This window comes from Anser cygnoides, chromosome 1 (genome assembly GCF_040182565.1).
Source record: "Anser cygnoides isolate HZ-2024a breed goose chromosome 1, Taihu_goose_T2T_genome, whole genome shotgun sequence".
NCBI lineage: Eukaryota > Metazoa > Chordata > Aves > Anseriformes > Anatidae > Anser > Anser cygnoides.
The window spans coordinates 140,996,370-141,015,654 of record NC_089873.1 but is presented as its reverse complement, the minus strand read 5'-3'; the positions used below and the strand labels follow the sequence as shown (position 1 = coordinate 141,015,654).

At 39.9% G+C, this 19,285-nt stretch overlaps 1 protein-coding gene across 7 annotated transcripts in view; it reads right to left on the bottom strand.

Annotated features, from left to right (window-relative positions):
* Positions 1 to 217: 217 nt before the first annotated feature.
* The window catches only part of GABRB3 (gamma-aminobutyric acid type A receptor subunit beta3), a 116,549-nt gene continuing 97,481 nt past the window's right edge, over positions 218 to 19,285 (bottom strand). For 6 of the 7 annotated variants that reach the window (XM_066983465.1, XM_066983456.1, XM_066983487.1 and 3 more), the window contains 3 exons: positions 18,556 to 18,708; positions 14,135 to 14,379; positions 218 to 3,838 (listed from right to left, as the gene is read on the bottom strand). In XM_066983465.1, the coding sequence (XP_066839566.1) occupies positions 3,488 to 3,838; positions 14,135 to 14,379; positions 18,556 to 18,708 (749 nt within the window). In that variant the 3' untranslated portion in view covers positions 218 to 3,487. Of the gene's footprint in view, positions 3,839 to 6,039; positions 6,390 to 14,134; positions 14,380 to 18,555; positions 18,709 to 19,285 lie in introns of all 7 variants that reach the window. The other variant, XR_010826651.1, reaches the window with a different exon arrangement.

Genomic DNA, 19,285 nt, shown 5'->3' with positions numbered 1-19,285 from the left:
AAAATAAGACTGGGGTTTAGTTTATCTTTACAATGGAATGAAATCAACTTCGAGTTAAATCACCATAATATTTCTACTTTTTATTGACCCTTTGGGCTATAACACAAGATAGATTCTTTTTTTTTTTTTTAATGCCTTTTACAAACAAATGATATGTAAATGTTATTTATAGTAGTATGAGTTAGAAATGAGTTAATTAGCTATAAATACATTACTCTGGTGCAATTTGGTTGGAATTAGCTTTTTTTTTTTTTTTTCTTTTTTTAGTCTTAAATCCTTAAGTTAAAGTCATACACTGCAGCTAGCATAAAGTGACAACAGCCAGAAAATGTAAGGTCAAGGTAAACACTGTTCTTAACACATGGTTGTGTGTGTGTCTGTGTGTAAGAAGTGGTGCTGGGACTGGAGGAAGGGAATTGGCAAAAAAGGCACAAAAATGCGTGTTAAGGATGACGTGTTAACCTTACGGGAGTATTTCCTGGCTTTCTTCAAGTCCAACCAAGACTTCAGCCGGTTCAAAGACCAAGCTGTTTCTGCCCCACGGAACTCAGCTAGACTGATGAATGCAAAACCTCATGAAAACCTGAAACATACAACTGCTCACTCCTTGCAGTGAGACAAAAGGGGGAAGTACTGATCCATGAAGGGGGCTGCAGTAACACACTGCCTCTCACCCCGGCAAGCAGTAAGAGTCCTCAGAGACTTGGTTCTTTTGCCCATGCAGGGTCCTGACAATGCATGTTGCTCTTCACTCAGGCCAGACTGCAATTTGCCCGCCTACTTAAAAATCCTGACTGAAGCCTCTGGAGAAGTGGCTTCAACAAGATGTGGAGTATCACAAATAAAAGGTCTCTTCTTCTTGTTCCTAAAGACCACTGCCTGATCAGATAATTTCTAGGAGCTGGAGCTTGAAGTAAAGAGAGAACTGTGATTAAATCATCAGCGTGGGACCACTCTGTTCTCAAATCCCATTTTCCAGCACAGTTGTTTAGGGCACTTACTGAAGGACTTGCTCAACGATCATTTTGTTAGGGTAACTTTTCCAATGCAAAGCTTACTCTTTTGAAGTTTCATTAAAATCAGATTTTTTTTGTTTAATCGTATTTTGATGCTACGATAAAAACAGGGGAGGGATTTCAACAAATCTAAATACATACTTTGGGGAGCTGTTAATTGTTTTATTACTTTAAATATAATGACGACAATGTGCTCTGTAATCCCTTCACAGAGATAGTAAAGAGCCCATAATTGTGGTTTACCAATGATAGCTAATAGTGAGGAGGTTTTTTTTTTAAAAAAAAACCACAAGCTTTTCTGCTCCAGCTCTGTGGGTTCCTTTGAGGCTCTTCATACTGCACAGTTGCTTGCAGCTACAGTGCTTAAAAACTGCAGTTACAGCCACTTTGCACCACTGCCAAGGATGCAGCAGGACTGCGGTGCTGATCCTGCAGGCACTGGCAGGCGAGGTTCGGGTGGTGGGGATCGCACTGCGGCTCTGCCGCGAGGCGGCTGCGAGGAGTGCGCTGCTGTTCACGGGGCAGCTCTCAGGTATGTCCTGCGCCACGGGGTGGGCACCCAGGACTTTCTGTGCTGTGTTTCAGCCCAGAGCAAAGTTTCATAACTCAGCTGCAAAGAATCAGGGGTGGAAACAGCAATGGACTGTACAGGGCAACAGCACAAGTATCATTGCTCTCTTCGCAGATAAATCAAGTGAGAATGCGGGTCATTACAGAGCCAAGTAATGGCTCTGTAACTGATGATACTTTTCAGTATCATACCCTCCTTTTAATTTTTTTTGGTAGATGCATATCTACACATTTTTCTCCCATAGATGTCTCTAGCTAGCATTCGAAGCTCTCTGTCTGCCACAGCTTTCCATTGATTCCCCAGGAATCCTACCTGAGGAGAAGTGGCAGGGTCTGAATTCTTGATTTAAATCTACTTATGCTACTGAACCTGTTGGTATTTGTGAATGTACATGATAGAAACACTGCATACAAAAAATATATCTTCTTTTCTTTAGAAAGGTTGCTCTGATAAATAACAAATTAAGTTTACAGATCTGAAATCGGCGTACCTTGACGACTACAACCTACTAGACTGAAAAAACTTGGAGCCCTGCTAAGGGAATGAATTTGAATGAAAACCAAACTGGTCACATTTCCATGAAGAATGTGCTTGAACATAATTAACGCTGAAAAAAAACATACTGTTTGCTATCTTTTGTGATCTGTGACTGCAGCACACTAGCTTTAGAAGTGTACACGTATATATTTTAAGTATATAAATAAAATATGAAAATGCTCCATTGCTGAATCAAAGTATCAGAAGTGCTCTATTTGTTCAATTCTAGAGAATAAAAGTTGTAACATCACAGAAACAAAAATATGACATAGCATGCGATCACGATAGCAAGCACGGGAAAGAAAAACATTGAGAAAATATACGTATATGCATATTATGCAAATATATTTTACATTAACATACAATGTTATAAGAAATGTTAAATAATGTGAATGCATATTTAAAAATGCTACAGCTAGGTGGTTTCATGTTGAAGTAGCAAATAACCTGAGACATCTTCTATGCTTTCACTGGAATAACAATCTTTAAATCTATAGCAGATGTAGAACACATTGACAGTAGTTGAATTCTCAGCTAAATTACACTAAAAATGTGCTGTTTTCTTTCAAAATGACATGGCAGCTGGAACCAGTCCAAGGGAAGGAAAATGTGCTGTACATTTACAGTACTTACAAAAGATTCTTTTCACTGTTGATGGACACTTAAAATGCTTGTTTGAAATATTATGAACATATATGTGTCTCCAAAGACCTAGAGCAACACTCCTATGATCAACCTGCTTACTGCAGAAGAGAAAGCAAGAGATCATTAAAAACGATGCTTGTTCAGGACTGGAAAAAGGTATTATGACATATAAAACCAAGATATTTTAGCAAAGAAAAATAAATTTGGCTTGATTAAATTGTTCTTGATGGATCTGCAATATAAACGACTTATTTTAAACTTACCGGTGTAACTCTATCGCTTTATGATTAGTGTGTATGGCAACATTTACAAACAATGTCACTAAATACTGACATTATACACCATTACAGCTGTTTGAAAATTTCTATGACAATCGAAGTTCTGTGGTGATAATATACAACACTTACTTTCTCAAGGCTTGTTTTTGACGACACCTGCCTTTCAATTTAAAAAGTTCCTCAAAGTGCATTCTATGTTACATTGTCCATAACCTCAGAATGAGCGTGTACACATATGTGTGCATACATATACCTTTGCTTTTCAGTGTGTGCTTACATACACACACAGTTCTTTGCTGTATGTATTCACACATACATGAGTATTCTCTACATAGTAAAAGTTCATATATATATATATTTATATATAAATATATATAAACTCTGCAGGCAAGTAGTACTTCACTTGTTATAACTGAAGTCCTTTAAAAAAGTTCAGTCACTCAGTTAACATAGTATAGCCAGTAAATTAAGTTGAAAAGAGAAAATGTGAATGGAAACACCATTCTTGACCATCTGTCAATGGCATTCACATCCGTTAGATCAGGGATTTTTATTTTCAGTTGTGAAGACCTTCTTCGTAAATGGCTCCTCTTGCTATGGGAGCCTGTTCTTTCTGACGAACGCCTTCCAAAGCTTTCGCGATGTGAACTTTGTTTTCTGTACTGGATTCCTGAGTTGTCAAAGGATATTGTTGAATTTCTGGCATCCGTGACGCTGGTTGTGACCTCGTTGCTTGCCACCTCATTGTGAATTTCAAGCGATGTTAGCAGAATATTTCCATGGGTGTCCACCTGAGGGGCAAAAATAGAAATACACGTTGTTTCAAAAGATTTGACATATATCAGCAAAACGTGGGTGTATTTTAATCTCCAAAACCATATGTCTTTTAAGAAAGGAAGTATTCATTTTAAGCATGTGGTAATCTTACAAAAAAAAAAAAAAAAAAGAAAAGGAATACTCATCTGCTTAAATTGAGGCAAGTACTTAGATATTGTTACAAACAGGGTTATCATACTCCCAAAATCTAGTATAAAACTGTGTTTGGCAAAAGCAGTCATTTTCCTCTCAATCTAAACCAGCTGTGTTTTAAAGGATGGAGTAATTCAGTGCAGTAGGGAGAGAGGGTAAGGGATGCAACCTCTCTCTGCTACAGCAGGAAATTAAATTAAACTGGACAAGCTCTTTTTCTATGCACGTTTTAAAAACTGAAAAACAAAGTGCAGGTGAAGTTTGATAAAATCACAAGAATGGTGCTGGCCCGATGAACTCTCTGTATGTTGGAACCACGGAGCTTATTTACAGCTTTTCTCTTAAACTTTTCCTTCCAAAGTTATTTACACTGTTTTGTAATCATGGAAATGCACAAGCATGGGACTTTTCCACTTGGATAAGTGATCTTAAAGAGTGATGAACTTTGGCAAGGAAGAACACTTAAATTGAGGAAGCAGGTGGCACTCCTCCCTCTGGCCCCCAGACCTAACAGGTGAGCACAGTGTTGAGCACAGGTGAGCAACACAATGCCATTTACAGTAAGTAAGAGGACGGTTCTGATCCTTTAGAGCCCTTAACAAGCTTTAGGCCAGATTCCTCAGTCCCATCCTGTAGCAGCAGAGGAGCAGCAGCACAGAGCTGGGTACAGCTCCTTCATCCCCCAAAAGCTTTCAGTTCCCACGAGTGGCACAGATAGGAAGTCCCAAGTGATGCCGTCTCAGTCAGTACTTGGTTGCCTCAGGGTTGGAGCACCACATCCCTTTCTGCCCTGTACCCTGCATGCTGGTGAGAACAAAGCTGGTGCAGCTCTGATTTCCCACCAGCTTTTGGGAAAGAAAACTGACCGCTCGATATGAAATAAATGCTCTGTGCTGGGTATTTTCAACTAGTTAATGTTTGTGTGACTCTGTTCCAGTGAACCCAGTTCCCCCCTGAGTCAGAAATGGATTGCAAAACACGGCCAGGATAATTTCCAGTTCTATTTACACAATTTATTCATCTACGATTCAGCCTGAGATTTTGCTCATTAATACCTTATACTAACCCGCTACATTATCTGGGTTAACAGTGCCACATCTGAACACCTCATCCTAGAAGCATCAGTATGAAAGTAGTTGAGAAAACATGCTATTGTCATGGCGTTTTGAAGTTCATACATTCATCTGATACCAGCTCTTTTCCAAGCTTTGTGTGAGGCATTAAAAGTATATGTTGCTATGTGTCTGTCCATATGCATTTAGATATTTTCAATCCTGTTAAAATTATGTAAAATGTATATTTCCTCCATCAACTATAGATGCTACAGCTTATCTTTTCTCTGTGAAAAAAAAAATATGTATACCAGTAATGCTTTGCCAAGCTTCTTGAAAATGGAAAAATGAACACATAACGCACATACAAGCAAGTAGAAAAAAAAAATTACTAAGGTATCCAACAAATCCTGCTGCTGTAGGCAATGGTACGTTATGCTGATGAGTGCCTATAAATAAAAATAAACAATATGAAACAAAACAATGGGGTGGAGAAGCCTCAGTGGTGATTAAGAATTTATTTTTTCCCATGGCAGAAACCCACTGGGTACAAAAATATGGGCTTGAGGTTTGTAGAAATTAGTTCATGCTGTTGAGCAGGATCTGCAACTAGGGAATACACACAGCTATAAAATACAACTGTGGACACCATCACTGCATAGAGTGGTCTCTGGAAATAACTGCTTCAGTTTGCTCTTTTTTGTTCCTCCCGCAATCAGTACAAATTATGATCAGGATTTGTGATAGCATTGTGTAAAATATCTCTACAACCTGTAACTTCCTGATGAAGATTAAAACTTAATCTCTCATCCAGGCCCCTACTCATCACGTCATCTCCTTTCCCATCTCCTCCCAGGCTTTAAGAAATGTTACATCAAGTTCCTTCAATTTACACAAAATGCCCCAGAAGAGACCATTTTACTGCGCTCCACTTTGGTAGTACAGCCTTCTCTTTGCAGGTCTCTGCTCACCTTCCCTTCAACCACCACAGATGTCAGCTGCTTTTTTCCTCAGTGCGTGCTGATCTCTCCTGATTCTGTCTGCCACCTACATACATAAAGACATTAGCCTGTCCCTGGGTACTTCATCCTTCCACTGAGACCTGGACTTCTGTAAGTGAGGTGTCAGTTGAAAGCTTGTACTCTGGAGGGTGTATATTCAGGTTTCTTCTACCCGGAGAAAGGATTAATTTGATTCCACTTATTTCATCACACTGCACAGCCTGCGTCACCTTATCTGCCAACCTTGCATGCCACCCTAATGTAGTTTCTGCCTCTGATCTTTCAGTGATACTGCCGCCTTTCACTGTTTGTCACTGCATCTGTAAATCAAACCAGAAAGGTGGTCAAGGAAGTGGCAATGTTTCTGTAAATGCCATAACATACCGTTATGTCCTATGAAATTGCATGACAGCATATATTTTCTGCAAATGTCCAATGAAACATATTTGGAAACCCGGTTTTGAAATGCATCTCTTTGTTAATAGACTGAGGGACAAGCATGCCAAATACAAGGAAGGAGCAGATGGAGAGAAGAGATCTGCAGAAACTGAAATCAGGCTTCTGGCCCACAGATATTCTTGAGACCAATTCTCACTAATTGTATTGATTCCTTCTGAAGTTTTGGATAAACCACCAAAGCTAAACCACAAAGTTACAGCAATGTATGCTAATGCTTTGTGACAATCTGAAGGTGCTGTTGTGAAGTATGAATACTTAATGTCTGCAACATGTTAAGAAGTATTTGTACATAACATGACTTCTGAATGATTTAAGCACTGATTTAAATGACTTGGACTAATGTACACAAGCTCTCTCAGGGAATAAAGAAGCACGACAATGGCAGGGTATCCTGTGCAAGTTTACTCAGGTTTGCTTGAATATATCGTTAAGGCAAAATCCTCCAGGAGTGAACGTGAGTGTGGTTCAGCAGCTCCAGGGAAACTTACTCCAGGTACAAATATGGATTTAGAAAAGTAGCTGAACTGATTACAGACATGACTACACGTGACAAACAGGGCCAGTGTCTTTGATAAAACTTTGTTTTACTCTTCATGAGCCTTAGGAGATAATTTCATCACCTGGCTCAGAAATGTAACTGCTTGTGCACTGGAATTTCTCCCCAAAATGCCAAGGTTTGTTCTTGAACCTCATTATAAATTGGAGAGATGACAGTATTTGGTCATTTCTGCCCCCGCCCCCCCCCCCCGCCCCCCCCCATGATCCTACTTTAACCTAAAGATTTCTTTTTCTTGTCTTTTCCAGAGTCTCTTGGCCTCCTACGGCCTCCTTTCTTCCTGATGCTGGCCCCACCTGAACCCCCTCATTCCCCGCTTCCCGCGGCTGTCTCACTGCTGTGCTCCCATCGCTTTCCAGGGCTGGTTGTTTCCACAGAGTGTTTCCCACTGAACTTATCAAAGCAGACGAAAACAGCGGACTACCAAATCACTAATGAATTCCCTGCTGAATCAGCATGGACCTAAACAGGTGAAATTGATGATCTTATTTCAGAATCAATTTCAGTCAAACCCCATCTCTCCCACCTCTAAACAATTACTGCTCCTGCACCATGAAGAGATTGGTCCTCACGTAACTCCATTTGGAGGCTGAGAAACATGAAATGCTCTGAGATATTTTATACATCAAAAAACTGATTCATTTTACTCTTGCAGGAACTCTCCTTCACCAATAGGCTCTACTGGGATGGTACATTGTAGTTCCGAAACTTCAACACCCTTTTTACACCAGGAATGTCTACTTCCACAACCTACTTCTTATTTCCAGAAAACACCACACTGGCTTGTTTAGATGTTAAGTATTATATTTTTAAAGACATGAAAGAAAAGGGCTGCTATTGAATACCTTTCAAGATTCTTGGAAAACTTCAGCTTTAATGCAGTTTGAAAACACTTAACTAGGGCCAGAAAACTACCATAAGGCTTGATTTACTATTAGATAGTGTCTGAATTACTTCAGGTTCATTTAGTTCTCTGTTTAATATTCCATAAATTTTAAGGAGTACTTTACAATGAAATTTCTTCTTCCTCAGAAATCTTTCATTCTACTACACAAAAAATAAAAAGAGGAAGCATTTTGCTTGAACCCCACTGCTGCTGTTTAGGAGTTCATCAATCCCAATTTTTTAAATACCATGTAAACATTTTCCATCATCTGCAGCAATATAAATGCAAATAGCAGGCTTAAATAACAGCAAGAAAAGCTGTCTCTGTAGTTAGTCTTGCACTATTTTACATCAAAATTACTATTCAAGTATATTACTCCACAAAATAGATCTCCTTTAAAAATTATAAAATGGAAATTACTTTTGGTAGAAATCCTAATCTAGGCTCAAGCCACCTGATTGTCACCTGGTGTGCCCTGGTGCAAGCGTGCACGGCTGTGCAAGGGGTACACGACCTGGTAGCAGCTTCCATCTTCTTTACTTATGCATAAATGGCCTTCCAACACGTAGGGCAACAAGAGACCTGGCCCTAAGTGTTATCAGTGCCTCAAGCAAAAATTCATTGACCACATTACGCCTCAGATTTTTTAGAAATAATTTAAAACTGCAAGCACAACAAAAATGATATTGTTGAGCGTCCTCACTGCATCTAAAAGTTGATATTTCTCTACCTAGCACTTTAATAAAATTGCTTATATTAATTAATAAGCACAAAAAAAAATAGTATTATGTTGCTACCGAGTAGATGAACCCAGGGTAGCTGGCAGAACTGGGAAGATGGAAAGATCTTGAAAATAAAGGAAAGTATGAAGAATATGAAAAATTTAGAAGCTGCATCCTAATATTGCTAACCACCAAGTAAGAATGGAGTTTGACAACTAACCTTGATGTATCTGAACTAAATTAGTACACACACGATTGATCCCCCTGGTGCACAGTGTACGTTCCCATCATAAACGCTACAGAACTAGCACTCTTCCCACAGGAATTGTATTCATCACCCTTGAAAGATATTTTTCAAAACTTGGCACCTAGTCATCACACTCTTGTTTCAGAAATATCCCACTATTCAAAACAGTACCAGAAAAAGTATCCAGAAAAGCTGAAGATGCACAGGAGAACACTGCCAGCTTTGCTATTCTCATATTTCCCAATTTAAACCGAGTGATAATTCTACCACAGCAGCCAAGATACTCATTCTCAGAAGAAAATCCCACTTGCGAGAGCGGTTGCTACGATTATCAGTGCTTTAAAAACCCTAAGTAGATGTAAGTGGCCTGAGCCTCTGTTCCCAGCAGTGCCTGGTTGGAAGCCGCTGCCTTGGCCGACAGCGGGGGTCTGAACTGGGAACCTCCAGAGCTAAAAAGCCATGCAGCAACTGCCTTGAGTAGAAGGGCTTTTTTATAACGGGTTTGGTATTATTTTTGTTCAAAGGAAGCTCTTCCCACATGCCTGACAGCCACAGGGGGTTGAAGCTTGAATGAGCTTGTGTGATAGCTACCCTCCTGATCGACACCCCAGGGCTGAACTTTTGGTCCCACCAAACCAAAAACGTAAATTACCACAGCATGAACTACGAAGAAGTATTTTTAGCAGGGGACTGTAACAAATCATAACCTCGGTGGATTGGCCCAGAAGGAGCAATGTCCAAAACACATGCTCACCAGCTGATTATGCCAGTAGCCTCGATCACAAGAGGGAACAACAAGTGAGAACAGGATTGCCTTAGAGCTCTCTCATGCTGATTTAGTTGTAAATTAGGCTGTATCTGAGCCTTATTTAAAACAAACAATTTATGCAGCAAAACTGAAAGTGCACAGAGAGCTACAAATGAAGCCTGAAACTACCAACAGAAACAGGAGAAATAGAATTGATCCATAGCAGTGGTGATCAATTTTCAAAGGAAAACATTTTTGCAGGCCACCTATTCTTTTCTGTCAATTCTTCCACAAAGAAAAGAATTTAATTTAGGCACTGATACCACAGGCAGGAAAAATATTTTAGGAAAAATCAAGGTCCCATTCTTCCTTTACCCTAGAGCTTGTCTTTATATATGAACCAGTTTATTGAGGTTTTCCAGGACGAGTTTTCAATCCTAAACTGGTATGTGTGCAAAAATTGGTTTATTCAAAAAAGGAGTATCCTGTGCTTGTCTCCAGTAGCTATGGTTTACTGGGATAAGCTGGAAGACTGCAGAGAGGAATACTATTTAAAGTGTGCTATCTGAAATAAAATATGATGCAAAAGCAGTCAAAAGAAGACACAGCTATGTGTGAAAATCTCTTTGTTGTCAATTGCTGATCCATACATGAGTCATGCGTAAAGGCTCTCTCAGGTTTCATCTCAGCACCAGCTCTGACTCTTTTGAAACCGTTTCCAGAGATACGGTCTATTCAGGCATGCCTCCGTCACCACACCACCTTCAGCAGTGCTACATGGGAGAAAATAGGGCAGAGTTTTCCCTTCCCCACTGCTTTTCTGCAATGCAAGAGGTGACACTGGCTGTGCAGTCTGCATGCTACGCCGGCTCTTCCTTCCCTTACCCCTGCAGCTCTTGGGCTCGCTGGCTTTCACACACGGGCAGAGCTGTCCAGAAAGCTGTGATGGGAGCAGGGAAGCCAACAGGCAGCTCAGCAGCAGCAAGCCTCGGTGACAGCACATCAGGAACAGCTCAGAGGACAGAGCCTGAAAGCTTGGCGTTGGAGAGGCATGTCTGCAGTACCAGCATCTACATGGAGGTAGCTGTGCCAGGTGCAGTTTTCCAGACCCACAACCTCAGACACAGCACAGTGCAACTCCATGTGTGAGGCAGCAGAGTTACCAAGCAAAGCAGTTATCAAATAAAACACAAACATACCCAAATCTGTGCGTTTTGTGGCCCAGAACATTTTTGTTATTAAAATTCTCCTGCTCCACAATCAAATAAAGCTGAGAAAGCATGAAAAACCCTTTTGCTACATTAAGAGTGTTTATAACCACGCCTGCTACCTTGCTTTCCAGACCTCAGTCACTACATGTGTAAGGCACAAACAGCACCACCAGTTTCCATGCTGGTGCTACTGGTCTTCACGGGTGAGACCGCTCCTGAGTGAAAACAACACGGCATTTCCCTTCGTCTTTCTCCCTTCCCCGCTGTCTGAGCAAGACACACTGCTGCAGCACCGCTGCCAGTCGCAGGTATCACAAGAGCATTGTTCAGGCTCAGAGCCTGAACTCCAGGCAGTGCTATGCCATCTCTGCTCTCCTAGTGCTGCCTTCCAACATGAGCCTGTGGTTTCCAGCTTGGGCTGCATTGCTGGACCTGATATAGCACGGAGTTGTTCTGTCACTACACCCTGAGCTAGGGCTCTAAATCAATGACAGGGAACTCATGCACATGGTTCGTATACAAGCAAATTCAATTACTAAGACAAAACAGAAACAAAAGATCAACCCAAAGTGGTAGTCTTAGAGACAAACTAAAAGTAATGCCTTTTTCCAGTTTTATACCAAAAACCTTTTCAACCTTTTTTCCACCACACACATTTTGACAGTCACCAAATAGTGAGAGGAGCTGCAAAAGGGGTTGCCAGTTTTTAGTCACTCTCTCTTCCTTTAAAAATGCATGTCAGCCCTAAATCACTTGAGATTTGAAATATTTCCCTGTAATAGAAACCTTGCCTTTCTGAATGGAAAGCCTGAAGCCTCACTGAAGTGATGAAAACAATAATTTCATTTAACTCACACAAACCAGACTCTGAGCCTCCCTTACTGTATGTGCATTATGCCTTCCATCTGTGAGCCTCTCCCAGGACATCCAGCCCAAGTCCCAGCTCTAAAGGAAGAAGCAAGCAAGTGCTAAGCAGCCATTATTTCCATCAGAGTCAACAATCTTCAAGACTCATCGAAGAAGAGGTTTGGTGCTTCTTTTGCTTCTTTACCACTCCTTGAAGAGGTCCGAGCCAAGGCTGCAGAGCTTTCAGATACTGTCTTCCTTGGCAGATGTGTTAAAAACTCCATCATGACCACCTGTCCCGCTACAACCATGGATGCCTGTAAGGCATAGTATACAGTGGGCATGATCCAAAACTATGGAAGCTGTGTTCCTCCTTCAGGGCTATGGTCTCTGAAAGCTCTGGTAACCTTTGTCCAAAGCAGTTTAGATGGATTTTCATTGAGCTGCTCATCCTGAAAGCAATGGGACCTCTGACCTTCTCTGAGCAATACTTTCTACCTTGGATTTGAAAGTGTTTACCACATGAGAAATTAAGAGTAGACATCCTACCCCCACTGAATCTGCATTTTCTATCTAATCTTTGTTTCAAAGGAACATTTCTGATCTACCTAATGCCTGTTCTGGTCATACACTGGCACTACTTTTCTGTAATATCAGTGACTGTAATGAAGCTCTGTTGACTTCACCAGCTGAAGCCTGGAATGGGACCATACTTCATTATTTATCTTAAATGCATTGAAATAGCAAATATTCACAGTCAGTATAAATAGGTGCACTTTTATGAAGTAAAAGTTCTGAAGTAAAAGTATGAAGACAGAGTTCCTTGTCACATCTGGGATTCCAAGGGACAAAGCAGCATGTTCTTTCAGCTCTGGTGCGCTGCTCATATCTTAAGTTCAGTTCATACATGGTCAATATTAAACCAGCAGAAAAGTCAGAACAGCGCACAGTATTTGCTTAGGATGGTCCAGAAAGAAAGAAAAGGTCGTAAGTTAGAAGTGAGATAAAATGGGTGATGTATGGTATGATCAGGGGAGTATAAAAATGACATGATCTGGGTATAAGAAAACCACCTTTTCGTTAGTTAAGGCACTACACTTCTTTTGACAAGGTAGACCAATCGATCTCAATATAGAAGTACAATCAGGCATGGGGTCGTATTGGGTGTGTAGCAAATTATATAAATCATTTAAATGGATGAGATCTGCCAGATGGTTTTCCTTGGGAGATCTGAACTTTAGTGCATACATCTGCGTTACCTGCTTGAAGCTAAAATCTCTATTGCTTTCAGTATGATACTCTTTTTTTTTCTTCCATTTGCTTTTTTATTATTATAACTATTTATTTTTCCAGGAAAGGGAACTCATTCTTCCCGCTAGCTTAGTCCTAAGCAGTGCTGCCAACTGTGATGAGATCTTGGTTTCATAATAGAATGGACAAAAATGAATTGATTGCTTCAAAAAATATTTCACAGATATGAGTGTCAATAATTAGGTGGAGTTCTGCATTACATCTATCATAGCAGACAGAATCATTAGAATCATAAAATACAGCTTGAAATTACTTTTATGATATTGGTATTTAATAAACAGGTAGTAGTTTTGTCTCTGTGAACTCCTCTAATTTATAGCTGATAGAAAAAACAGTCTTACTCAACAAAACCAACTGAAAAAGCCTCATTGGGAACATTCTAGCCAGAAAATACGTTCTACTGGAACTGACATGGCTCACTGATATCACATATTGTTGAATGCCTTGAATTTTTCTTTCAAAGGAGAAAAAATGGTATTCATTGCACAAAATAATACTCAAGGCAAGGAAATAGGATGGAGTGTAATCAGCACTGACAATACTGTGCTTCAGAAACCCATCTGAAAGTTTCTCTAGGACTCATAATTTTCTGCTGGCCTTCAACAGCAGCAGATGCCAATGCCGCACACAGCGGTACTGCTATGTTGGCCAATTAATTAGCATGGCAGGACTAATCCTTTATCTGCTCTCTCCCGTTCTAAATGTGTCTGCTGGAAGGGAAGTGAGAAAAAGTATGCTCAGATCCTGGATTCCTTGTGTAGGTATTTAAGCAAATTAAATTACATTTCATTTAAGCAAATAAATGCCTTTGTAGAGCTGAGCCTTTATTTTCAAACCAGCTGCGCTAGAATTGTTTTCTTTTTCTTACAGTTTCTTGTCAAACAGATCATACTCTCTTAGATTTCTGCATATCTAAATATATTCTTCTATGTAGGTCCTTGAATATAAAAATGCCAAAGTTTGCCCACAAAAAGGAGATGTGGTTGGTGATTTTTACACATGATTTGTTTGTTAATTTCATACAGTTAGTTTTTGCAATAAAAGAAATAAGAGGCTAAATATAGATAAAAGAATCCTACCCGGCTGCCTTCAAACTTTGAGCGATCGTTGTTTGCCTTTGCTGTTTTTTCTGCGAGTTTCTTCTGCCTTTGAGGGCCTTTTCCAAAGAAAATGTAGTTGACAAAGGCGTATTCAAGTAAGGCCAAGAAGACAAATACAAAGCAGCCCATAAGATACATGTCAATGGCTTTAACATAGGGAATTTTAGGCAAAGTCTCTCGCAGATGAGTGTTGATTGTTGTCATAGTCAGCACAGTTGTAATTCCTAGACAAAGAAATAAAAGAGCATACATCTTACAAACCTAAGCGGATCATGCTTCAATTTTATTTTCCTCTTTGGCAAGTTTCCCTTGTTAGTGTGAAGAAGCTTAAAAATTTGTGAAAGAAGTCTCTCAGGTGACATCACTGCAACTGAAAGCAAAATTAAAGCTTGAAGCATTATTATTCTGTTACAATATTTCCTTCATACAACCGGGGGAATAGCTAACAAGGGTGCGTGTCACCACTGCAGTGAATTAACGTTGCTTCAGAGAAGCCAGTGTAGCTGTACTGAGGATCTCTTCCACGAAGACCAAATCGACCTGCGACAGGAAGGCAAATTTTCTGCAAAGCATTAAAAGATGTGCTCTTCCAGCACTGCACAGCCATCAACACCACAGAGATGATTTTTTTTAAACAGTAACGAAACTAATTAGGGGCCTGGATAGATAAAACTATGTGAACACATTAAGGCAGAGCAACTCTATAGATGGTGAAATTTATCATCCAGTTTTAAATTTTTAAGAATTAAACGGTTGGCTGACGTTAGCCCTGTAGAGTCCCTCTGTAGTAGATGGAGAGAGGAAGGCAGCTTTCTAGAACAGTTCATCCCGTCTGTTTGAGACACCTATTTCAGGATAAGATAATGTAGCCAGTTCATGAAGAGGGATTTGAGATGACTAGTTTAGATCAGTAGTCTAATTTTTACATGGCTAGACAGAAGTGAGATGAGTAGTGAGAGGCAGAGAGGTATGCATATTTGAGGGGAAAAAACAAGCCAAGAAGGGAGAGCTGCATTTTCATAGTGATCTGCTGGACATTAATAAAGTACCTATTAGATATGTCAAACCTTCATTTATTTACCTGAGGATGGATATAGCACCTGAAAATACATTACAAAGCATTGTTTTGAAAACCTGGTAAGAAAAGCAAATTTATTGTCAGTCTGCTTGAGTTCACAGTAAACTGCAGGGTCTGTATCTCTGCTGGAAATTTTATGGGAATCACAAATCACAGAAGGTTGAAAACACTGATTTGTATGACAAGTCTACACTGGTAAAAGAGGTAAACCATTCTAATAGGTCCCCTTCCATTACAATTTTTTCTGATTTCATAATTATACCATCAGTTTATAGCTAGTCAATAGAATGCTGGCAGAACAAAGATAAAGAACAAAAAAATTGCCTGCATATTATAAAGCACAGTTTCTTTTACCTGAAGAGACAGAAATAGAGACAATATAACTCAAAATCAAGCTGTTGGTATAAGCAGTGCCACTCCAGGGAACTGCAGAAGTAGCCTATGAGGTTCCATAGCAGATATTTTGTATATTTAGTAGGTCAGTGTCATGCAGTTTTCAGTGCTTTTCCTCTAAACTGTGAAACAAGTGTGTGTTGATGTCAGGTGTTTCATGGCTTGAAATACAATGGAGAACACAGCACAAGCGTATTTAAAAAATGTTTTGTGTGTAGCTCACTCAACTCTGCAGTAAAATGAGGAAAACAATTGACACATTAGCATTATTTTTAAAGAAATTTTAAAAAGATCTGTAGAAAACCTCATTGCCAGAACATGAACAAGGATGAGAAAGCTGGAGGACATTACACTATCACATATTTGCAGCCCACGGGATTACCTGCTCCTTGCAGGATTACCTGCTTCCTATAAGGAATTCTGAAAATCACCTAAAATAAATCTGAATCTTGTATGAGAAATTCCACAAAATTCTCTTTTAATACACCCTTGGCATCTCACTAGCACCCCACAGATGCTTACCAAAGCCTAGTTCAACAAGGGTTCATCAACCCAGATGGGGTTATAATGCCCCCAGTTTTGGTGTCTGTTCATAGGCTGTAATCCAGAAGATTAGGCACACTGAATAGAAAGGTGGCCACCACTAACCTAAAAGAAATACAGCCCCTGGGAGGTCCTGTCACCCTGCAGGCAAACATCATGCTCATGTAGGATCAAAATCTCTCTTCTGAAGGTCAATAATGTGTTTTAAAGCACAGCTGGAAGGGCATCAGCTGACACTCACCTATCATATCAAAATGGGATAATCTTGTGATTACAGTCTTTGCAAAGAGAGAACTCCAAGTTTAGTCTTCACCCTCTTTGTCAAGGGAACTTCTTGGTTCAATACAGGCTGGAGCACAGGCAGAGCGTGCAGCAAGGGACCAGAGACTGGAGAAAAACATGGAAGTGGATGAACTATAATCAGGCTCTTTCAGAGAATATAGACTTCCTGCAGAGGCTGAGTAAAATCTTGTCACCGTGTCTATAAGGATTGCACAGGGAATCCTTCCTCTAACAAAGACCTGGGTAAGCTGGCCTTTTTCTCCTCTGTAACAGGCTTTTCAGGGCTAGTTACCTAAGTCCAAAGATGCAACACTGCCTTTAAACTCTAATATCATTTCTTATCAGCTTCAGACTCATAAGAGTAGCTACACAAAGGAACACAGGATTAGGCCCATGGTACTGAACTTTATTATACAAATACCAGATGATACAAGACATAATCACCAAGGCACTAATTGTGTTCTCAGAAAAACCTTTTATACGGATTGTCATTCTCTCAAAAGGACTTTCTATCAATTGGAAATAGAACATCTGGGCTCTTGAGCTTGCTTTGAATGTATTCTCTGACTTTCGTTCAAATATTTGTGTTATTACAGTATGGTACTTGACAAATCAGGACCCCTTGTGCTACACAGAAATAGGTCACACGAGGCAGTCCTGTCCCCTAAACACAGAAAAAAAATGTGTGAGCCCATTACAGGAGGACATGCAATGTTATTAGGTTTGGTAACTTCTGTCTAACCGTTTATTCATTGCAGTCCTGACTGGCATTTAAAATCTAGATGCTGACTGATGTGTTTGAAGTGTTGTCCTCATTTGGTTATAATTTCTCCATGGTGGGTCTTTGGTATCAATAGTTCATTTATGAATGTATCAGAGCTGTTAGGACTCTATGTCCCACCTCCTGTGAAGCTACTACTTATTTGCAACTTGCTGAACATGCACTGGCTGCTGAGTGGTTAATGACAGATTGTGTCATGAGTACTACACACATATGCACTAGTTAATCCACAGCATCTGTTGAACTACTATATCTGTAGAGTAACTGCAACCAGTATACAATATTTTCAGTCACACAAGTTCAGATGCTAGGATATTATGATACTGCACACCGGTACAGCTGTAGCTACTCTCCTTTGATCTTGGTAGGTAAGTGGTACAGAGATGCAGAATCATACAGGCATGTCTTGGAGTATTGGTTTGCTGTGGTACGTATCAAAAATAAGGGAGCTAAGGAATAGGCTCCTGTTTTAAGAGAAGAGAGTGTAGCAAATGTTATATAGCATAGGCTAAGTGTCAAGTTTTGAGCAAGAAGGCATGTGCTAGTGGAAAGAACAGGACTGAAGACAGGCTTTGGGGTGAGATGAAATGCAGGAGTAGCCATAAAGATTATTTGTGGATCCATTAAACTTTCTGGACTGTAGCTACCCATGAGTATGTTTCCGTAACAGATGAAATACTTCCTGTGTGATATTTTGAAGCTACCCTCCTTTATCTAAAGGATACTTTGATCTGAAAAGGTCTTCAACTAGGATCACCACCCTGTGCTAAATCCATGTTTTTCTGCCATGAAGTAAACGGCACCATAAGCTGTCATAAAAATGCACGTAGCACACTGTGCATTCTGAGGGATGTCACGGTCCTCGGGATGTCATGGTCCACAGCTGACGTGTCCCTGCACTCTGAACTAGCACATGGCTCTTGAGGTCTCTTCCTGCCACTGTCAGTTAAAGCAGCCAAGACCTCAGGTGGAGGCTTGAAGCCACACTTGTCTTCCCACACTTGCCTGAACTAAAAGCCCACGCTGAAGCCCTTAGAGTATGATTATGGAACTGGTCCCCTTGCTGAAATGACTGGCAACAACAACATTAAATTTGATGAAAACAAGTCTAGGACCCATATGAGCAGCTCATGTCAGAGATTTAGTGGTAGCTACATTCTTGCATGCGGGGAAAAATTATCACTTTTGAGGCAATACTGAAAGACATGATTTTGACGTAAATGATTTTGGAATATCAAAACACTGACATCACGCTGCAGTCTTTAACAACCTCCAAAGGCTACATTCTGACATTTTAATGTCCCACTCATTCGTAGCACATACCAAGGGCAACTCTTGCTGCTGATGCATCATAATTGATCCAAAATGACACCCATGATAAAATGGTAATCAGTATGGAGGGCATGTAGGTTTGAAGAATAAAGTATCCAATATTTCTCTTCAACCTGAAGCTCAGTGAGAGTCTTGGATAGGCACCTAAGAAAAGGGAAGGAAAAACAGCATTATTTATACTGAGGCAGAGACACTTGCAGATACTTGTCTTCAGTTTCCGTAGAAACTAAAGCATGCACATTTTATGGGGTACTATGACATCTGCAGAACAGTAGGGAAAACGCGTTCACTGTATTACTGGTTTGTATTAAAGGAAACCTTGCAGGGAATATAGTGATATCCATGTAATTTGTATTTGGGAATAAAAGAGATTAAGTTATTCTAAATTATTGAACAGATGGATAAGCACTGGTTAGTTTTAAAAAACAGATGCTTAGGTCTCCATGTAAAATGCTTATCCCAATACACAATTTTATGTATAGTATTTATATTGAAAGGATTAGTAGAATTCCAAGTGTTAAATGTGCATAGTTTGGTATTTGCATAGAAGAATTGTTTTTGATATGGCACTTCTTAATTACATTTGAACTATGAGAAACATGCTACCTGTGGCGTCAAAAATATAATTGTAATGAATCCAAGTGAAGAAAAGCCTTCTGATCATATCCAAAGGCCTCTAAAATCAACTAGAGCTGAATAGAATTTTTCTTCTAAAAATATT